Source organism: Chaetodon auriga, chromosome 3, assembly GCF_051107435.1.
Source record: "Chaetodon auriga isolate fChaAug3 chromosome 3, fChaAug3.hap1, whole genome shotgun sequence".
NCBI lineage: Eukaryota > Metazoa > Chordata > Actinopteri > Chaetodontiformes > Chaetodontidae > Chaetodon > Chaetodon auriga.
The window spans coordinates 18,092,208-18,111,686 of NC_135076.1; the positions used below are offsets into that span (position 1 = coordinate 18,092,208).

The 19,479-nt window shown below is 43.4% G+C and overlaps 1 protein-coding gene across 1 annotated transcript in view; it reads right to left on the reverse strand.

The window, feature by feature from the left end:
* The window catches only part of fbn3 (fibrillin 3), a 63,349-nt gene that overhangs the window by 27,476 nt on the left and 16,394 nt on the right, over positions 1-19,479 (reverse strand). The window contains exons 5-9 of the mRNA XM_076727116.1: positions 16,295-16,390; positions 15,385-15,480; positions 6,923-7,120; positions 4,019-4,144; positions 24-149 (exon numbers count right to left, since the gene is read on the reverse strand). Of these exons, the coding sequence (XP_076583231.1) occupies positions 24-149; positions 4,019-4,144; positions 6,923-7,120; positions 15,385-15,480; positions 16,295-16,390 (642 nt within the window). The remainder of the gene's footprint in view (positions 1-23; positions 150-4,018; positions 4,145-6,922; positions 7,121-15,384; positions 15,481-16,294; positions 16,391-19,479) is intronic.

Genomic DNA, 19,479 nt, shown 5'->3' on the forward strand with positions numbered 1-19,479 from the left:
ATGTCTACGTGTGTCAGACTCACCCACGCATCTGGACCCATCTGTGCTGGAGATGTAGCCTCGTGGACAGGTGCACACGTAGCTACCAGCGGTGTTGGTGCACTCTCCTCCGTCACACACGCCAGGGATGGTGCTGCATTCATCGATATCTGAAAGACACACACACAGACACACAGTTACATCATAAATACCTCATCTGATCTCCCATCATGGGACACATCTGTCGAGTATGCCTCAAGCCAGCTCAGAAAAATTTTTCAATGTTCAAAATTTCTTTGTTTGGAAAGATGCAGTAGCGCGCTGCAGTAAAAGTTTATTGCACTGGAGTAACAGTTTCTCCCTGAGGGCAAATTAAGCAAACCAAATGGATCTGCAGTCTACCAAAGTGGAATTACTTCACTTCTGGTGTTCTCTCTTCAGGCTAAAACTCAAGCTTGTGAGACATGTAAATGACAAGAACAATCCAGCAGTATAAACTGTGAATCTCAGTGAGAGAGGAACAGCAGCTATGATTCATCATAGCCTTCTTTACTGGATCAGAGAGCTGCTGGTTTTAATACCATTTATACTGTTTTATTTAACTTTTTGGTGTGCTTTTCTTTTGTTTGTATTTCTCAAAATAGGGTATAAAAAAAGCAGCATTTTGGTATCAGTGTGTGTAAGAGAAAAAAAGAAAAATGATCACACACACACAAACAGCAAAGCAATGTTCTGACAGAAATCATATACACGTGCAGGGAACTTCAGGGAAACCTGCGATGTTATAAGACAAAACAAAGGAACGTAAACCACTCTCTGCACACCATTATATGTGCAAATTTGGTATCTAGAATTGTTTCCAATGTACAAAATGGCAACTAAATGCAAAGAAATGGCCATACTTAAAGAAACTAATCTCCCCTGGTTAGAGTGAATAAGCTGACCTTATTCAAACGTGCCACGGTCTGACTCTGTGTGCCAGGACCTGGGCATGATCCTCGGCTGAGCCCACCTTGGTGTGGTGCTCGTTACGATGGCATTAAGTTGTATTATTCAGTGAAAGGGGGCCTCATTGCTCCATGACGGGGGACCCCAAAGTGAAGTTCCAGAAGGTATTGGGTTTTTATGATGTGTCACGCTTATTTATACGTATACGTAATTACTGCACCACTGCGGGGCATAATTACAGTATTAGTGCAGACGTGGTGCTTGCTGTAATGTGCGTGTGTGCATGTGCCCTTCAGTTGGAAAAGCGATGGGTGTGTTAGTGTTTGTCTTGGAATAAAAAGTGTGTAACTTGTGTGTTTTTCTGCGCGCATGTGTCTGCGTCTCAGCGTGGATGTGCATAGTAACGCCTGCTGTGGGAAGCTGAGAGGCCGCTCTTCCCCTGCTGACTCCTGTCTGACAGCAGCAGCAGAAGGCCTAGGTGAGGCTGTAAAAACCCAGCCAAATAAACCTTGTGTCAGCAGCAGCAAAAGTATGCCAGACATTACGCTCCACACAGACGAAGCGCTGTGGGACTGACTGTGTGTGCGTGTGTGTGTGTGTGGAGGGAAATGTGTGTCACCTGGATAAATGTCTACAACTGAGGCATCAAATCTGTTACTGTGCGTACATATCTAATGCTCATCAGGACAAAACTGGGCCAGTTTCCATATTTTCATCTAATCGAAACTGATGTGTGAATCTGTGTGTGTGTGTGTGTGTGTGTGTGTGTGTCAGTGCAACGTGAGTGCGTGAGAATACGCCAGCGTTGGAGCAATGAGGAGGTCCGTGCACGTAATGAGAAAGTCTCCCAGATGCCGTAAGTGTTTCTTTGTTCAGCACTAACAGCTGGTTTTCAGCCAAAGAACTGTATTTATGGAAGGAAAATGGAAGAAGAAGCAGAAAAGGGAGAAGGAGGAGAAGGAGGAGGGGGAGAAGGGAGAGACTGTTAAGTACAGTCTGAACTAGAAGTGGGCCGTAAAACCAGGTGCCTTGTTGTGCCCAAAACAATCAGACATCCGTGACATCTTAACCGCTCCAGATCCTCACTAATTTCACCGTGAAAGCTCGCAGTGAGGGTTTTTGTGCATTAGCTCGAGAGGCATTTCAATAAAAAACCCTCCCCAAAGGACCTGGTCTGATTGTTTGAGAGATTTCACTAAACATGGCTTTCCTGCCGATCCATGACTGAACATACGCGTCACAACTGCTGTTTTGTTTTTACAAGCTTTGCGAACACTGAAGTCTTTCTTTACTCGCGCTGTATGGGTCAAATGATAAAATCGCAACAGCAATTAGTTCATTTTTCACCTGAGAAACAGAAACAATGAACCCACTTTCTCATATAACAAAAAAGAAAAAAAAGTCTAGTTTATCAAGTAAAAACTTTTGCTGGTTCCAGCATCTAATGTGAGGATTTGCTGCTTTTGTCTGATTCATATCATTGTTTTTCAGACTAAATGAGTTTTGACTCTCATCACAGTTTACGGGACACGTAAAACAACTTTTCACTTTTTCTGACATTGTGTACGTTAAACACGTTAATTTGAAAGTAACTGACAGATGAATCAAAGATGAGAGGAAGCCTTAGTTGCACCTCTAGTCCTGTTGTGACCACAATGACTTTTGCTGAAGAAAATAGAGCTTTCTCTGTATATGAAGTGATGGAAGGCCAGGTGTGTGTAATTTTAGGTTCGAATCCTCGCATTTTTCTCCCTCTCACCCTCTCTTGTCAATCACCATATAATCATCATTAGAAGAAGAAGGGGTACAAAGGTTACAGGACTCTCTACTCGAGTCCTTGAGTCTGCTGAATAGTATAAGTGCTCAGCCTCTCTGTGCTGTTTGGTACCAGCTGGAATGTGACATCCACACCCAAATCTCTTTGAGTAGCGCTCAGGATCTCTCTGGAAGCGCTCATTCTCTTCTTACTCTCAGTCCTGAACCATTGTTGGCGCTCGCCCAAAACCGCAACTGAAAGTGGGACTCTGGTGAATTTAGTGAAGTCAGCCTCCCTGTTTCCTCCTTCATCCACTGCAACATAAATCACTTTTCGTGTGTGTCATTGTAATTGGTTCTCATGAATCTGAAGGTGGAGACGCTCGTTTTTTTTTTTGTTTTTTTTTTTAGCGAATATGAACAGTTGTATTCTAGGTCTATTCTAGCTCTAGGCCATGCTACAAGTTAATAAAAGGAGAATTTAGGTAATAATTCATGCACCGATACACCACGTTAGCAGGTTCAGCCTTGGTCTTGTTCAGTAGAGTAGATGTCATCTGGCTGGAACAGTTTAAGAGCTTTCTGTAATCCTCCCTAAAGACTAAGAACACATTGCCTTCAGTCCAAGAGACACAGCCCCTGCCTGGCTGACTATCAGACTGTTTAGCCTGGGCATTGTTTAAATTCCACCCAATCAACACACTGAAATGTGAGTCCACTCTCCATGTGCACGAGTGTGTTTACTGCACATGTCCAGGCATCTTTAACTCTGAACATGTAGTCACTTTTTAAATGCCCCGTGGAGATTTGTCAACTGATCCCAGCAAACCCACAGCTATCGTTAAGTGCGCGGTCCGTGGCCGTCTCACTTCCTTTTGGATCGGCGATGAGTTCAAATGCTTGTGCACTCATTCGTGTAAAGTTGATAATAATTTGCGATGCTTTGTCAACTACCACATTTTTGTGTTTGTTTTAGTCGTTAGCGGTTATTAGTCGTAATCCCACTTAAAAATAAAGCTTGTAGTTTCAAAATGCTTGTTTGGTTTTCTTTGCTTCATTTGAATGTATTCAGCAGCTTTTTTTGGATCAGACTTGATTTTGCACAATGAGGGAGGTTGTACTTCTGACTGCCTCCTTGACTACTTTAGTGACATAATACCTCTTCCTTGTAAGAAATGTGCACTCGTTTTTATCTTTTATCAATATTTCCTCAAAGATGGCCACCAGTCCTCACGGTCTGTTTATTGATCATTGTTGAATGTTTCTTAAATGGTGACTAAATACCTTTGATCCTCATTATGAAGGTCTCTTCCTTAATTGTTAATCCACAACCCACCTTCACATTTGTGGCTGGTTTCACTCTGACGGTGGCCGGCGGGACATTTGCACTCGTAGGATCCCACGGTGTTGATGCAGTTACCTCCGGCACAGAGACCCGGCACTGCCTGGCACTCGTCCACATCTAAGAGAATGAAGGAAGGACACGGACACTGATGAGAAGAGGCAAATGAGACCGAAGTCTCTGATAGCTACTGGTAAGTACAGAGCATTGGTTTAAGAGAGCGAGAGACACCAAAAACTACAAAGAAGGACTCAGATTAATCTGAAACTATGTGCTTTACATTAAAGTTTACATCTGTTTCATATAGTTCAAAGCACATTTTTCACATCACATGTTTCTGGCACATGTTCTGTGGCTAAAACACTGTTCTTTGTTTTTCCATTCTACTTTTTTTTGCAGAGGGAATAACTTAGAAAATGAGTAGTAACTTGGCATTGGCTGTGATGCCTAAGACCACTTCCAGAAAAACCCACTCCACTCTTGTTTGAACAGGAAACGGCTTTTTAAATGTACGTTTTTCCCAGCATTCAATGTGAGTCACATTTACCAGTATTGGGAATATATCAGTGGGTGGGTTCCTGTAAGAAACTGTGGATACCCTGGAAAACACACACATATGTGCGCGTACACTCACACACACACTCAGCCAGCATCCTGATGTGGAGCCTCGGGTGCGATCTTTACATTTGGATTCATGGTCAGGTGTGCTTTGTGCAGCTGCCAGCAAGACGTTGCTCTAGGCTCTCTGGTGATTAGGTGTCTTTGTTGTATATGTGTGTGTGTGTGAGTGTCAGCAGAAAAAGAGTGGACAGTGAGAGAGATGGAAGAAATGACAGAAACAAAGATTCAGAGAAGAAAAGGAGGAGAGGAGGTATGAGAGTCACAGAGAGATGAGAGATTGACTCGCACTGGCATGCCTCTAACATATGAGCAGCCTGGCAGCCACCTCCAAAAGAGAGGAAGTTGTGGAGCTAAATACAAACCAGTTACTGATCCCAGATGTATCATCTTTTTCAGTTAGCCTCATAAATAACTTACAGACTTATACATACAGCTAGGCAGATTGTAGCATTACAATTTTATACAAGACTGTGTAACATGCCTTTGGTATGTTTCACCACATGTGTGATTGTCAGGCATATGCACATTGATTGTTGGTAGATACAACATATTTTCAAACCACTAGCTATTGTACTTAACTACTTCCTTCATGGCCCTGCATTTGTTATAGCTGTCAGTTCTGTAACACATAACTGTTATGAATGAATTCAGTGGGTAAAAAGTTTCCATGCACATAAGGTAAGAAGAAACTAGTACTTTACATGTGGAAGAGATCATATGCATTACATTGAACGTGTCTGATTTTTAGTCTCAATTTGCACACTTTCCCAGCATAAAGTGCACATATAATATAAACACAGGGGTCCAAATGAGCATTCAGGAGCAGCTGATGAAAAGGTTAACATGATTTTGGACAGGTCTGTGTCTTCACCTTCACTCTAACTAAAGCCATGAAAATTACTGGCTTGTGCAGTTTCACGGTAATATAAGGACCCAAAATGATCTGCATAAACACATCTGGGCCACTCCACCCAATTCACCATAATTCATGGACACAAAGATGGACTTGCTCCTGACAAGAATAAATAGCAACGTGACTTATAAGCACTATGAGCTACTAAGTTTGTGGCAGATTCGTTGACGCACTAGCCTGATAAACAGCCTGAATGGCCATTTTGTTTCTTTGCTGGATGAATGGGAGATGTGGGCAGAGATTTGGGTGCCAGCCAATTAAGGCTACCAAGTATGGGTATAAGCCTATGACACCAAGCTTGTAAATGTAAATAATACTTGGATGTGCTATAATCCTCACCTTTCCAGCAGGAATACCTGAAGTTAATATCCTTATATCCTAATATCCTCTGATACTGTTGAAGTGTGGCCTGGTGCAATCAGTACCAAAACACTTCCAGCTAAAGTTTCCTTCTGTGACAGCTTCAGCTAGACATCAGCCATCACAATCTACCCAGGGTGGTGCTGGGTGTGTCCACGAGAGGAGCTGGATTGAAGCAACAAAGAGCCTGGCTGGACTCATTTAACAGGGGACACGACCTCCACATGTGTCATATATTGACGCAGTCTTATTGCTTAGTCTTGTCAGGGCCATAGGTTATGTGAGAGGCATGCAGAGAGAGAGTCTGAGGGGGTTCGGGGACACCAGCAACAGGAATGTTGATGAAAGAAGGTCAACCTCAGTTCATATTTCCCTCAGTTTTTCTCTTAAAATCTTCATAAATCACTCTTGTTGACCCATTTAGCCAGAGCTGCTTGATTCTGTTACTGAATAACTGCACAAGTATTATTTTTGTGAGTGAATACAATCAACACTTTTTATGTGTTTTATCTAATACATGCACGTTAATATTCTGCTATAATCTGATATGAGCACCATGTATGCACTGACTGGTTTAAGCAACGTGAGGATGAGGTCACATTACTTTAAGAAAGACTGATGTGACAGCTGGGACTTGCTGATACTGACACATAAATAAACAAAACCTAAAGCTTTTCACTGTTTACAGTGTTTGTAGCCTACACGGGGATATGGAGATGCATGCACGCACGTTTCTGCTGAATAAGACCTTAATAGGAAAATACAAGCTTGTAACCAGCCAACTGTGTACATGTAAACACCCTCGGTGTTGTTAACACTGGCTTGAGGATGTTGTGAGTTGCAGCTGAGATGATGACAGATTATATAATGGCTACAGTGTTTATTGCAGTGATCGTGTGTGGCTGAGCGTATGCATACACGTGTGCATGTGTGTGCTACGTGTGTCCTCCATCACTGATGCTGAAAAGAAGTACTGCCAGGTTTTGCATGCGCTCCAATCTGACCTTGACAGGCTCCGGTGCGGATGTTGGGGATGAAGCCTCGTCTGCAGGGGTGTGGCTGGGCGGGGCACTGCTCACAGGGGTGGCCCCACGCTCGACCAATGGTAGCGCAGCAGAGGGTTTTGGTGCAGACAATTCCGCTGAGCTGGCCCTGACACATCTGGTTGTTCACCTGTGTGAAGCATGGCCCAGTCCTGTAGTCTGCGGAGGGAAAGAGGCAATTCTTTATTAGTTAAAGACTGCTTTCACATTTGATTGACTAAAGCAGTGGTTAATATCCTCACACACATCTGGTGAAGCACTAAATGAAACCAGATTAAGAGCATACAGTAGTTGGGAAATTTCCTAATAAAGGAGAAGGCATTTTTCCTGTAAGATCTAGTAAAGTGAGTCAGGGATCTTTTCTTTCATTTTCTTAAAAAACAACAGAGGAATGGATGTGGAAACAAGTTGGATCAGCATGAGAGGATGATTTTCGAGAGATGACTCACAGGATCTTTAAACACATCCTCACAGTATAATTGTTTGAAGTGGTTAGTTTTTGGATCAAGACTCAGCTGACAGAGAGAAGTATTTGCAAGTAGCAGACTTTTACCAGGACTTAAGAAGAACAATATGAGAGTCGGTAGCAACATGATGGATCACATTAGGTCACAAGGACTCGGGCATTTTCTTACGAAACCTGCTCATATTAAACTGCAAAACACATCCACAGTGTTTCTTTCAGTAGGAGTTTTGCAATAAGATAGGAATGACTGCTGTGTGTTTAGTCTCTGTGATAATAACTTAACCCGTTGGATTGACATACGGAAGCACATTCCACTACTTTAACTAGGAGTGGGTAGTGGGCTGAACAGTGGTGGTTTCTGTTTCCATCGATGTGACGGTACAACCACCTAATGTCAGTGTGGTCACCAATAACAATCACCCCATGACAATCATTTACTCTAAAAAGGAATGTGACATTTGAACACATCTGTACGTCATCTTTGGGACAATGCACTTTTGTGTGCCTTTGCAAAAACACATACGTCGTCAGCAAACATCTGCTGCCAATAACAGAAAAGTAACACAAACGTCTCCAGGAAGCCAGACAGATGTATTAAAATTGCACATCCTATCGTTTGGGGAAGGACGGTCACAGCACAACAACTTGTTGCAAGTAAACCCATTGTGAGAACAAAATGTCTTTAGTGATCACCTTGCCTCCCTGCTGCACCGCTGTTTGCCAGTGAAACCATGGCATAATCTTGTTAAATGTACTTTGCAAATCAGGCACAGTGACTTCATGCTGAAACCATTTCAGCAATACGGCGTTCGTCTTTTCAATCACATACAGCTTAATGATGGCTTCCCTTGTGGGAGAAACCCTTATTAAGTTCTCTGCAGTGGCGCCAAACATAATATAGCCTTCATTAAAAAAGTTGATTGTTAGATTGTTGCAGAGGAGATGAAAGACAAACTTCATGGTTGGCTAGCCAAGGCTGTGACAGTGAGATGTGGAGAAAGACGGCGGCTCGCTCAACTCTGAAGGACAGAATGAGATGGAAAGATAGGATTCAGTGATGGTGTCTGGTGGGAGTCCCTCTTCAGACTTATTGGTTCCTTGTGCTACATGAAAGGGGATCACGGAGAATGGGGCAAAGTGTAGGAGATGCAGAGAGAAAGAGGAAAAAAAGAGAAGGAGGGAGGAAAATAAAGTAGGTCAAACTGAGCATGCAGAATGCAGGTTGGGGCTCACGCCAGCTCCCCCTCTCATCCATCTGTCTTCATTTCTCTTTGCCCACTTTAGGGCTTCCTGTCTGTCTGTTTTCTACTCTGCCTATCAGCCGCCATTTGATCTTCCATCCTCACGTGGCCTGACTGGCACACTGGAACAGTGACCCATACACCACATGTATTTACTCGTGCTCTGCAAACACACCTGTACACAAGACACAAAATACCACCTGCTTTCTCTGCTGCAAATATACATCAGCTTGAAGAGTAAGGCTGCCATTATTTTAGAACCAAAGGACATAAAATGAATGGCGCTTTTAGCTGCTCAGTCTTTGATTGTAAGAAAAAATTAGCAATGTCCCCTCTTAGAGGAGACTGGACTCTCCCACACTGTGATTATCCAGCAACCCTACACAGTCATACACAGCAGCCAAGGTCAACAGTGTATACATGTGTGCTAAATTAAATATATGTTCATACACATGCTTTCTCAAACAATTCTCTCTCCTACACGCACATGTATACACAAGAAGGCACATACTTGTCTGAGTAAATACACATGCCTGGAGGAAAAACACAGCATCTGTCCGAGCTGCAGCGTCGAGCCAAAAGACTGGAGCCGCAATAACAGCTTTCTTTAAAAGCACAAAATAACAAACAGCAAAGAATGTTCCAATCAACATGTGTACTCCATGTCATGTGCATAAATGTGTGTGCGTAGTATGACCATCTGTATGTTTTGCATGGAAATTCAGTGGATGTGTGCGAGCATGGACACGGGCAGGTTAGGATGGGGGGAATCCATCCTGCAGACAACATTCGGAAGTAATTTTGTCTAATTAGTGTTCAAATTGCTCAATAGAACAAAAACATTCATCATATCCTCTCTTTTATTATCTGTCCACTCCTAAATCTTCTGTTAGCAACCTCTGCCTCTCATCCAGACTTTTCCAGTTTCATTCGTGACCTCTACGCTCAAAAAACGCATCCATCACAATGAATAACGTCCTTTTCCTCTGATAATGAGAACGTGTTTTTTCATTCCTACAAGTTCATAATGCTTTTATTTTGTAAACATCAGCACTTCTGATAAAGGGTTTCCATGAACCGCTGCCAGTGGTAACCCAGTCCAGATTTTGCTTAAAGCCACAAATGCACATGTGACCTTTCACCTAGATCAGTCCACAAAGATTAGCTAGACAGTCATATCAGGCGATGTTAACGGGATCTGACCCTTCACATATGATGATGTTCTTGTAGTGAAGCCAACCGCATAAAAATCTGGTGCCAAAAAAAAAAAAACGTGATCACTCATTAAAGACTGTTTCTGTTTGCTCCGATGAAATGTGGATTAAAGGAAGATAAATTACTGTAAAGGCTGAGGTGAGAAAATTTAATCCTGTCTCAAACTCAAAGCCTTCTGGGAAATCATATTCCCATCAACCCTGTCCAGCAGTGGGATCTGGGAGATGGGACAGGGCATTGACCTGACCACTAGACATAAAAAGACAGGGAGAGAGAAATGGCTGAAGAAAAGAGGGGGGGGAAATCCCATTTCATATTCATTAATAACTGCTGAAGTATTTACAAAACTCCCAGGAGGGGAAGTCTGGGGAAGATAAGACACTTGAAATATGAGTTGATCACATGGAAATGAAGCCATAATCATTTATGCATACTTTCCTCTGACAAGAGGTCAACAAGTCAAATGAATAAAGAGAAGAAATACATGAATACACATTTGCCTCTGGGTGTGCATGCCCGTGTGTGTGTTCGTGTGTGTGTGTGTGTGTCTGTGTGTGTGTTCGTGTGTGTATTTGTGTGTCTGAGTGTGCTTGTGTGTGTGTGTGTGTGTGTGTGTGTGTGTGTGTGTGTGCGTGTGTGTGTGTGTGTGTGTGTGTGTGTGTGTGTGTGTAAGCATGCATGTGTTTTCAAACCGGATGTCCCTTCTAGACTTTATACAGCTGGAAGATTTACTCTGAGCCTAAACGTCATGCCGTTACTCACCTGTTGAGAAATGTTCTAATTATCCTCTGTGTGTGTGTGTGTGTGTGTGTGTGTGTGTGTTCATGTTTGGTCAGTGTGTGCACACTTAGCACATGTCTGGCGGATCTTGTGGAATTTCTGATTACATCGCTGTGTTTGCATCCGTGTGTCCTTATGTTGATGTGGATATAAATAAATGATTCAAATGTGTGGCCTTGTTTGTTTGTCTGTGTGTGTGTGTGTGTGTGTGTGTGTGTGTGTGTGTGTGTGTGTGTGTGTGTGTGTGTGTGTGTGCGCGCGTTTGGAACGTTTGACCTCATTATAGCCAACCATAGCAGTCTCTATTAATCTTATCAGTGCCATTATCAACAAGCTTGAATTCACTCTTTTCCTTTATCTCTAATCATTCCTCAAAGACTCTGCTCCTTTCATTTCTTCCACACCAAAAGAAGTCACCCAAACGTGACTAAATGTTTAACATGGCACAAACACACACACACACACACACATACACACACACGCATGCAGGGCATAACGACTGTGGGAGAACGGCAATGGGAGAGATAAGCTCTCTGCAGCCTACTGAGATCTGAAGATGTGAAGCCTCGAGCTAACTGCTGTGTGTGAGAGTGACTACACTGTGCAGAACACGCATGACTACATGGAAAATCAACACAAAATAGTTATTAAAAGCAGTACTTATCAGGCATTTTTAACATAATAACTTTGGGTGTCTATACTTTGAACTGTGATGTCATATCTCACACCGTTCCTCTGCCATTGTTTCTATATCTCACCCATTGTGCTGTAAAATCTATCTTGACTTCTACTTCTATTTTTGTCATGTTTTGGGAAACTTCCCGTCACAATACTGTGCAGTGGTGGAACAATAATGCAGACTCCATTGAATGCAGACACTGCCAGGCAAAAACACAGTCGGGCAAGTGGGCTCCAGACTCCATCAACAACTCCCACTCCAGGGACACGTTAGTTATTCAGTGAGGCAGACGTCTTTGTAGTGCTTTCTTAACTGCAGCGAGAGTGAATCGGTCCATTTTTCATCAGGCCAGATCAAAGGCAGCCTTCATCGCCGTCCCGTGAGGCCACTCAAATCTTGATTTGAACAAACCAGAGCCTTTAAATTTGGCCTGGGTGCTGGTGAATAATTTCCTCAACTTTTTGTTTATGAGATGGATCATCAAACTTTAGTACCCCCGTGAAAATGAGACATTAAAAGCAGCTTGTGAAAAGTGACGTTCCTAATTACACTTAATACGCAACATGATGATTTCATTCAGAGCATATAATCATGCATAGTATCTGGATGAGGCACGGGGCTCATTACTCTATGCTAGTCCAGCGAGACACATTTCCAGACATGGATTAAAACATGGTGTTGTAGAATTCAAGCACTCGTTGCCCATTCTTATGACTCTGAATTGATATTTGCTCCTTTGTGGCTCAATAGGTCTCAATATGTGTCTTGCAGCAGAAATTTCAGCATATGGAAAACACACATATGTCCACTACATTGAGAGGGAACGTCATGCTGCATTAGTATGTAATTTACAGACTTGCTGTAAATCAAATTTAGCATGGCTCCGAACTGGCTGACTCAAACTAAATTGTCACTGGGAATATTTTCCACTGAGTGGCCTGTGCCTGCCCCTGAGTCCCACCCATCCACCAGCGCAGCCATCCTGTCCAGCCATGTTCTGTCCACTCTTATCCAGAGTCAATACAACAGAAATAGCACAACGTCCTACACTTCCAGCACCTCAAAATGCCCTTGACGTCACCACCTGCTGGGGGGCAAAATTGCTCCTTTGGGATCAGTGATTTATTTGCTCTGGACTGGGCCACAGGCTGGGTTTGGGACTGACTACAGAGACTGGACTGAGCAGAACTGGAGCAGAGCCAGTGTAATGGGCCAAAGCCTCTGTGAACACACATCAGCAGCACTCCCAGTTAGTGTACCAGTACGTGAAATGATGTGAAAATGTGCATTAACACAAACGCATTAATAAATGCACTGGGGCACATATTGTTGTATGATGCACACACGCAATACTGTAAATAGTAAATAAATAGTACGACAAGACTAAGAGTCTGCAAGTGTCAATCTCATGGTGGCATTAGAGGTAAAGTCAGTATCATCTAAGCACGAAAACCATGAAAATCTGGACAAAAGTTTGTTCCAATCCATTAAGATAAGATTAGATTAAGTAGATGTTGAGATAGTTCCCTAGATAAGGGAAAACTTAACTTGCTGGTGGTGCTAGACGAAGAGTCAGAGGATTGCCAAAATCATTAGACGTCATCCTCTCAGTCTGGACCAAAGTGATGGATCAACTGACCAACAGTCAGAGGACATTACCATAGAGACAGCTAGCTAAAACTAACACAAACCATACACACATATACAGAAACAAAACGGTATGACACACACATATAGCTGCTGCACAATGACAGGACACTCATGGCAGAGATGGTGAGAACTTTTGCTGATTTAAGGAGGAATGACTAACTCTAACCCCGCCTCACGCTAACCGAAGTCAGCAAGCCTCAGGCACACGCACAAACACACAGCCGCACGTGCACACACATCCCAGACACTAGAACACACAGGGGTTTCCCATGACTCCATCCCACACACCCAGTTCACCCACACTGGCTGACTTTCACTGCCTTTATAATCACAGTTCATCAGCTGTCTTCTCATTGAATCACACAGTAAATCTACTCAACCATGGACTCAGTAACACAAACTCTCAAACCACAATATACAACAGAGTCATAACAGCACCAAAGGTTACTCCAGGAACGCTCCATCCATTGCAGGCCAAACCCAATATTAAAGCAATGGACTGGTCATTTATCATCATTATTGAACATCTCAGAGGATATTTAGTCTCTAAATTTGAGAATGATTCTTTTGGTCAGTTTGCCAACAATTCCACTAAACTGTTTCTGGCAAACTGAAATATCTAAATTTCCTTAGTGGCACGTTTGCCACTAAGGAAATTTAGATATTTCAGTAAGTATATCATAGTTGAGGTCCAACTTTCAAATTTCAAATCCAACAGGGTAGCTAGGGTCATTTAAATTTCTGTTCCCAATAATATGATTTGTTATGAATAATGCCGTTAATTTGACAAGTTAAGTCCATCTCCTCTTTCCCTGTGATGGATCTTTGGCACCAAAAACAGACACAAACAAAGATTTACATGTTTTTCCCCTGTGACTATGTGCAGGTCCCCATTCCTCCAACATGAAGTGTTTGTACTCCCCCCACCAGGCTTTGTGTACACAGCTGGGGAGTCCATTTTCATTTTCACCCTGTCCCTCCCTTCTTCCTCCCCTCCATCCCTCTCTCCCTCTCTCTCTCTCTCTCTCTGTCCTCCCTACCTTACTCCACTTCTCATCAGGAAACGTCCGTGATCACTCCACAAAGAGAGTCTATTCTGTCAGTCCTGTGGGGGTGTTGGGGGAAGGAGGGGGCATTTATTGCCAGATGTCTCTAAGGCTCCCCCAACCCCTGAAATGTTGCATTTCCCAACAAAACAAGACCCCAGAGTTTCATGGAGAAATAAGATGAGGGACAGAGAGCAAGAGGAAGGCCAGAAAAGTTAGAATTTTAATGAAGTAGTAGCCACAGTTAGAAATACAGGGAAGAAAAGAAGTGAAGACAACAAATTGAGACTGGAGAAAGGGAGATTTGGGATGGGGAGGGCTTCTTTTTTAAACAAGCATACATACACACATACAGTACATAAGTGTGTGAGTTATGGTAAGAAAAAGAAATGCAGAAGAAAAGCTGGGATCAACGAGGTGAGTGAAATTACAGGCCACGAACTTCCCTCTACTTCAGTGAAGGTAAAAGCAGGGGGGTGGGGGGGTGGAAGGTGAGGGTCACAGAAAGGTGAGTTTGGTGACAGAGAGTATCTGAAAGTGTTAAAGTTCCTCTCCTTCTCTGAAAGGGTGAACTGAGGTGAACAGAAATTAAGCACGGCCATCAGTTCAGGTATTTTTTCCATCTGCCACAGGACTGTACCACCTACTTCCAACACCCTGCCATCACTTCCCACCACACACATACCTCGGGCTTCTGTTCAAAGCTCAGGAGACGAACACCCACTGTCTGTCTGAGCTAACTTTATGAAGTAATCCACGTTAGAAGACTGCTCACCAGTCACTGCAGTACTGTCTGGACTGATAGGAACGGCGGTCATGACCGCACGGCCACATCAAAGCCTTCCTGGTTCGATATCTTCCTTAACATTAGAGTATGTGTGTGGAAAGGGAGTGTATTGATAAAACCACCCCTCCACCCCGACTGCTTGGCTTCCATCTCCTGGCTCGGTTGACTCCTGGGTCCAATAAAGGCTATTTTAGTCACAGTGGGGTTTGATTTAAAGAAAAATTCCACTTTTTTACAAGCTGAGCTTTATTTTCTTGCAGTAGTGGTGATCATTCAGCAGCTCTGATAGCATTTCACAAAACAAGCTAACCGAGTCGTTATATAGTCATATAACTCACCTGAATTCATACCAAAACTACCAATATGGGAACCAGGTTGTATGAAAAAATGGAATCGGTGCGTACATTGTTTTAGCACCCTTTGTTTTTTGCCCTCAAATACCAACCAAGGGTACGTACCAGCAGGTCTCTATCATATCTAAACAAAAACTGAGCTGAAAGGAAGACGGTGGAGAATCATAACATACTGTATCAACATAGAAACCAGGATGAACTCTCACCTCTCTCGCACTGCGGGCCAGTGAAACCATAGACGCAGGCACATCTGTTGGGTCCGATGCAGCGCCCACCGTTCTGGCAGCCATTCTCACACACAGCTACAGGAGACAGAGGGGAAAAAGGGTGATTCACACAGAATTACACACTTCGCACGCACTCTCTCTTTCTCTAACAAACACAGATCTTACACATGGCTTCAAATGACTTCACTTTTTAATCATTTGCATCACCCACACATAAACACATGCTGTATTGTATATTTGTAATGCAAACATATGTGAGGATTTTCGTTCATGACATCACTTCTCAAGACAATGACAACGACTCCCTTCGCTTCGTGCCTCACTTAAAACTTTGCTCTAACCCAAAAACTAAACCTGATGTAAGCCTTAAACAACACAGTACTTTTCTTGTCTGACCGTGTATTTCTCATGCATACAGTGTACTGGGCTTCTGATTGTACATTCTGCAAATAAAGGCTGGAAAAAAGCAGCCGCATATTTAAGAAGTCCAAATAAAGGACAGAAATATGAAGTCTGCCAAAGTGTGCTGCCCTTTTTATCCTTCTTTCCTCTTTCTTTCACCAAATACACAAGTGCTACTATGTGGTAACTAATCCATGTCTATAGGTCCTGTGCATGTGATATGTGGTAATGAATAATAACAAGTGAGAGTGTAAGACTGTAAGAATTGAATTTCCCCAATGGGGGATTAATAAAGTACGAAATTTAAAGTGGAAATAGGCAACTTTTCAACCCTCCCTGTGTTTCCAAGTGGTATTATTGTTGGCGCCACTGTTGCAAAGACAACCGGATCGTTTTCGTTTTCTTCAGAGCCCTGCAGCTACCAACATATATACACATACACACTGTACGTGACTGGTGTGCTGACTGTGCAGCAGCTGTCACTCACGCTGTCCACAGTGGCTGCCTGTGTAGCCTTTGGGGCAGGAGCACGAGTCCTCTGTGCAGCTGCCTCCATTCATACACCTGACGTTACAGGACTGAACTGTAGGAGAGAGAAAAGAGAGAGGGGTGGGTGAGGGATGGGAGGGACACGAGGAAAGATGCAAAGACAATTGTGAAGAGATAATGCTTCAGAAATGATCCTTCCATTTTATCAAGCTGCAACATTACCACAAAATAAATAAGAACAGGAACGCCAAACATGTGCTTTGAGTCAATTCCTTCTCTATTAAAATGGTTTTATTCAAATGCATTTACTTGTATTATCAACCAAAATAAGACCCGAAGACTAAAGAAATGGGCATTAATCGACGGACTGATTAGATTACTTCTTTATATTATTATCCAATAAAAAGAGTATTTAGGGTTGTTTCCAAACACCTGAGAGTTAAATAACCATGGTCACTTTAACACATTTAGAGGCTTTTTCCACTTCAGCTGGCTTCGAACAATGTCAGTGTTTCTCTGGCAGCTTTAGATGAACAGACAAGGCCCAAAGACCCCCAGGCCACAAAACCAAAGCCAATCAAGCAGACTGGGGGTAGGCCATAAGTCGAGCCAGCTGTATGCTACAGTCAGTCAGTCAGTCAGTCAGGAATTTGCTGAGAGGAGAGGGAACCTGGGTGAGGGGGATGTGAAGTAAAGTACGATGGCAGCAAAAATCCAAACAGGATGCATGGAGGAGCGAATGTAAAGAAGAAGAGGGAGTAAAATTTGAATTGTGGGTAAACAAACCAAAAGTGCTGTGGTGGTACAGGTATTACGATGTCTATGAAGGATGTCTATGTGAGGCAGGAGCCTCCTGGTTGGCAGACCACTTTACCAGACAGTGAGAGAGCCAATCTGACAGTCTCAAACACACAGCAGCAGTTTTAATAAAGGAAACTAACTGGCAGACTTGCAGCTTTCTGCCGAGTCAGCTTTTTACCAAACACAAGAGGAGAGAAGACACCTACAGTAGAGTGCTGGATGTGAGAGAACTGTATCCTCTTTATGTTTCCTTGCATCCTCTTCTTTCTTTTATCCTGGCTCAAGAGGATATTTTATTGTCCTTTAGTCTCCCCTTATTCTTCTTCCTTCCTCCACTTTTGCCTGTTCCCTCTGCGCCATTCATGCTCTTCTGTCTATATCTTAATCGCAAGTTCAACATTAATTTCCTCCCTCTCTCCCTCCATCTGCCTGTTTATGTCTCTTTCTCTCTTTAAAATTTCTGGCATGCAGAGCTGTGGAGCAGAGGGGAAATGACTGAGCTTCCCCGTAGCTGAGTTTGTCTAATGAGACTTTCTGAGTTTGCACACTTGAAAACAGGAGGCATTTCAGCCTCTATAATCCACCCACTTAATGTGACTGTGCCCAAACACACTAAACATGACGTGTGTGACTCATGATGAGTGAACATACTCTTAGGTAGCTTTTCATTGTGATCACCCACGTCTGCCCTTACCGGCAGCTCACACAGGACAGACTTCACTTAGATGAGTCGGAGCGCAACAGCACGAATCTTGGATGTGGAGCTTGTGTAGTTTCAGTAAATGCAAGGCATAGGTGTAATTCACCAGAGCTGTCAACAAAGCTTTCATTTGCTCCATGTATTTAATGTATCTACAGTCAAGAAGGAATTCCAGTTAACTTTCTCCTGTGCAACACTTGGCAGACTAAGTGCACAGATTTGGCAGAAACTCCTTTTTGTCTGGATTGTGTCTCATGGCATATGGTGATAAATTAAAGCAAATAGTTTGGGACTCTGGGGCAGGCTGGGTTTGTAAGTCAGTGAACTAGTGTGCTGTCTCTCGCTTTCTGGAGATGGGTCAGGTCTTCCTCTCAGGTTTCAACATGAACTTACGTTCGAGGCATGAGGATAATGTTGTACACTCTACTGACGCTCTTTCTTTGCTCAAGGCCAACAGTTGGGGCAGTGATGTGAAACATGAATAATGATTGCAGTGACTGATTTCAGTTTTCCCTGCCATGGAACAAACAGTGGAGAAAACCGATCCAGCGTGCTGCAGCGCAGACTCCTCCAAACCTGAGGGCAACTTGGGTAAACTCCTCCATATTTCAAGCCCCCCCACCTCACAAAAAGTGTCTCTAAATAGGTCAAGAACTTATGGGGAAAGATTTTCGGCTCGGGCTGGTGAGACAAGAGACACTGCAGAAAGTCTCTGTAGTCACTGAACTTTCTGCCCTCAGGAGCACGGGATGATGGGACAGGTGCTGGGGAGATGGAGGTGTCGTGTTTTTTTTCTAGCAGGAACTAGATGGGAGAAGGAGGAGGAGGAGGAGGAAGCAAACAAGCACATTTGGAGACAGAAGGAGATGATCTCACTGGTTAACTTCGCCTCTCGCTCCCCCTCCTCGTGGCACTTCATCCCCCGCAGGTGGAGAGAGATGGTTTGCCCAAATGACCCGTGCCTGGAAAGCTGCATGTGTGGACCAACAGGGTGGGGGGATATGTGTGTGTGCATGTGCGTGTGTGTGAGTCTTCCAGACGTTGAGCAAAAGGAGCTGGGTGTAGCTTTGCAGCACCACAATGCACCTCTGTATTCTGGTAGTGTCGTCGGTGAGCTGCTCACATCTGGGTGTTTTTTACGAGAGGCTGCGAAACACAGGAAGTCCAGGCTTGTGTGTTGAGTGTGTGTGTGTGTGTGTGTGTGTGTGTGTGTGTGTGCGGGTGCGTTGAGTGTCTGATGGAAAACGGAGGAGCTTTATAGCTGTGTTTTGTCCTGATTTACACACACCCCAGGGACCAGTGACAAGTCGGCCTCAGTTTCAGCATGGATGGTCGATGTAGTGAAACAGAAAGCTGCATTAGATGCTGTCAAAGGAGGTTGACAGTCAAATACAAAGATTTCTTTCCATTCTCGGAAACTCACGGTCCTCCAACTTAAACTCTGTACCTCACACACATCATCAGCTTTCTGGGTAAATGAGACCAATTTATTTGCTTACGTACCTAATACCTAACAGCACAGAGCATTACTTTGCGGTCGAGATGGGCTACATTGAAGCAACGCGGCTTCTAATTAAAAAGGCCCATGTAGTCAATGGAAGCCTGTCAGTCTAAAGACAGCTGTTTCTCAGCATTAGGGACTGTGGTAATGATTTCGTAATTATGGTTATGGGAAGACAAGG